Here is a 2,642-nt window from a genome sequence, read left to right on the forward strand (position 1 = left end):
CAGCTTGCGGGACTGGCCTAAGGGATTTTAAAGGGGTTTTAATTACTTTTAATCTGACAAATTTAAATATTTCTTTTTAATCAAATTTTAATTAGGTGTATAATATGTTAGTATTTTATCCAATTGTCAGCCGCCCTGAGTCCGCAAGGAGAAGGGCGGGATATAAATGTAATTAATAAATAAATAAAATAAATAAATATGCCATCACTACCAAACAGGGAAATCTTGGTCTCATCACTCCAAATAACACTGCCCCATTGTTCCTCTGTCCAGGTAACATGGGTTTTAGCCCAGTTTAGTCTTTTCAACCTTTGTTTGAGAGATAAAACTGGCTTTTTTCGTGGAATTCTAGATTTTAGGCCAAATTCCTGTAGTTGCGCCGAACAGTCCTTGCACTCAACTTCATATTGCATTGTGCCATTTCATCTTGTATACGCCCAGATGATTTTCTTCTGTCACGTAGGCACAGTCTCTTAATTCTTCTATCATCACTTGCTGTTGTGCACCTTTTCCTGCCTTTACGAGTGTGGTTTTGTAGTGACTAGGTCTCCTTATACCTCTTCAAAAACTTAGAAATGCCACCTTTGGTTAAGTTTCCACCAATTTTTCTTCTAATTTCTTTATAATTGTAACCTTCGCTTTCTGGGCGACCAGTCAACTCTTTGCACCATTACTTTAATTTTATTACGTTTTACAAGCTCATTAAATGAAAGAACACAAAAAAACCCAACCAACTTGATAGCGATCACATAACACACTGACAAATGTCCTCTTCTCAGCTTCAATACGTGACATCAATATCTGAATCTTACTGTGATCTGATTGGCTCATTGCCAAAACAAGAGAACACCTGATTGGCTCTCTAAACGCTCATGCTCATTGGCTACAATCAGATGAAGGAAAACTACCTGATAACAACCTAAGCAAGTTGTGCTTCCTTTTTCTGGTTATTTGGCTATAACTTTTCATACAATACAGATAATTGAACAAATTTTGTTGCATTACATTCTTGATTAAATTAACTTTCCATTGCTATATAATTTTATGGTACTACTCCAGAACACGTGTTATTAGTCATCAAACCTCAAATGTACACTTTTCCCGAAACGTTTCTACAATTTTGGCCACTACTGTACATAGGTATGAGAAAGAAAGTTATCTCATAAGATCAGATTACTTATTTATGAAAAGTACAATCAAGTTTGGCTAGCAAACTGCAAAATTAGGTCTTAGTATTTAATCTTATCAGTTATTTTTTCTACTGTTGCTTAGCTATGGGAACTTTTTTATCATACCCTGTAATAGGTAAGGCAAAGTGATAGAAATAGAAGCAACAGAAACTGCAAGGTTTGCAAAAACCTCTGCCCCAAAATAAAAAAACCCAAAGAACGAACAAAACTCTAAGAGAGAAAATGCCTGATTGAAGCAATGTAAAGAACATCTTAAGTATCTTGGTGAATATTTGTAGATCTTAAAACAGAATTCCTAGAAATAAAAGTATAAGTAAAAATTAACTGCAGATGTTACTTATTTCTTGTTGATAGATCAAGTTCTGTTGACTCTTTTATTGTTAGAAAATAAGTTTATTTTTTATTGCTTCTAATTGTTCAAAAATCATACTTATATTCCACAGAAAGTTGCATAGAAAATTAATAATTTGTTGATTAATTGGTGAGAAATATTAATTAATTGGTGAGAATTTTTTTAAAAAAATGTGTATTCTTATCAGAATTCCTCATGGAATATGTTTCAGTGCTGCAAGTTGAATTTAAAGTGCTAAAGATTTCATTGCACTGATGATATTATCTAGTTGGTAATGAAACATTTGCAAGAAAACCACCAAACTCAGAGAGCACCAAGGACCCCACATTCTAATATATGTTATCAAATATTACAGTACATTATGAAAACAGCATAGCATTCATTCCTTTTAATAGTACTAATTTGAAAATTTTAGGCATGAAACTATTGAAAAGCAATATAACAATCTGCAAGGAATGTGTAATTCACTGAATAAACAACTTGAGACCCTTAAAAGACTGAATGAATCGCTGAAGCAACAGAATGAAAAGTAAGTTAAGTTGTTTTGTAAAGTTTAAAGAAAACTTCATTTAAATTAAACAGTCTGGTTGAATCGTAACAAAAGTTGTATAGATTTTTTTGGTCAAACAGCCACGATAAAGATTATTCACTAATTGGGGACAAATGATTTTTAGTAAAATTAAAATTATTTTTAAATAAAAATTTTTTTTTAAAATTTATTTCCTGTTGCTAAGATTCCCACATTTATATTGTTGTACGACTTTGAGATCTTATGCCTATTCCAATTGTACTATTTACTTTTTTTCTCACTTGTCACCCACACAACTTCAACTTTTTATCTGATTCATTTTTCTTCTTAATTCCTGTTTTCAACATTATTAAATGTCATGAAAAGTTTCAGTTGGGTCTGGGTGCATCTCGCTGTTGAAGGTCTATATTATGAAAATAAACTTTGATAAAAAGTAAGGCTGTAATTGGTATACATACTACAGTACGATACTTAGAGGCATACAGTATTATTTTTCATATGTATTTTAAAATGTGAAATCTAATATTTATGCCTACAATTTCAGAACTGTTGCTCAGCTTCTTGAAACAGA

General features: G+C 31.9%; 1 protein-coding gene across 1 annotated transcript in view; it reads left to right on the plus strand.

Annotated features, from left to right (window-relative positions):
* The window catches only part of CIP2A (cell proliferation regulating inhibitor of protein phosphatase 2A), a 29,009-nt gene that overhangs the window by 22,641 nt on the left and 3,726 nt on the right, over positions 1-2,642 (plus strand). Inside the window, exon 18 of the mRNA XM_015822418.1 lies at positions 1,958-2,071. Within this exon, the coding sequence (XP_015677904.1) occupies positions 1,958-2,071 (114 nt within the window). The remainder of the gene's footprint in view (positions 1-1,957; positions 2,072-2,642) is intronic.

Source organism: Protobothrops mucrosquamatus, unplaced genomic scaffold, assembly GCF_001527695.2.
Source record: "Protobothrops mucrosquamatus isolate PMUCROS unplaced genomic scaffold, P.Mucros_1.0 scaffold1558, whole genome shotgun sequence".
Lineage (NCBI taxonomy): Eukaryota > Metazoa > Chordata > Lepidosauria > Squamata > Viperidae > Protobothrops > Protobothrops mucrosquamatus.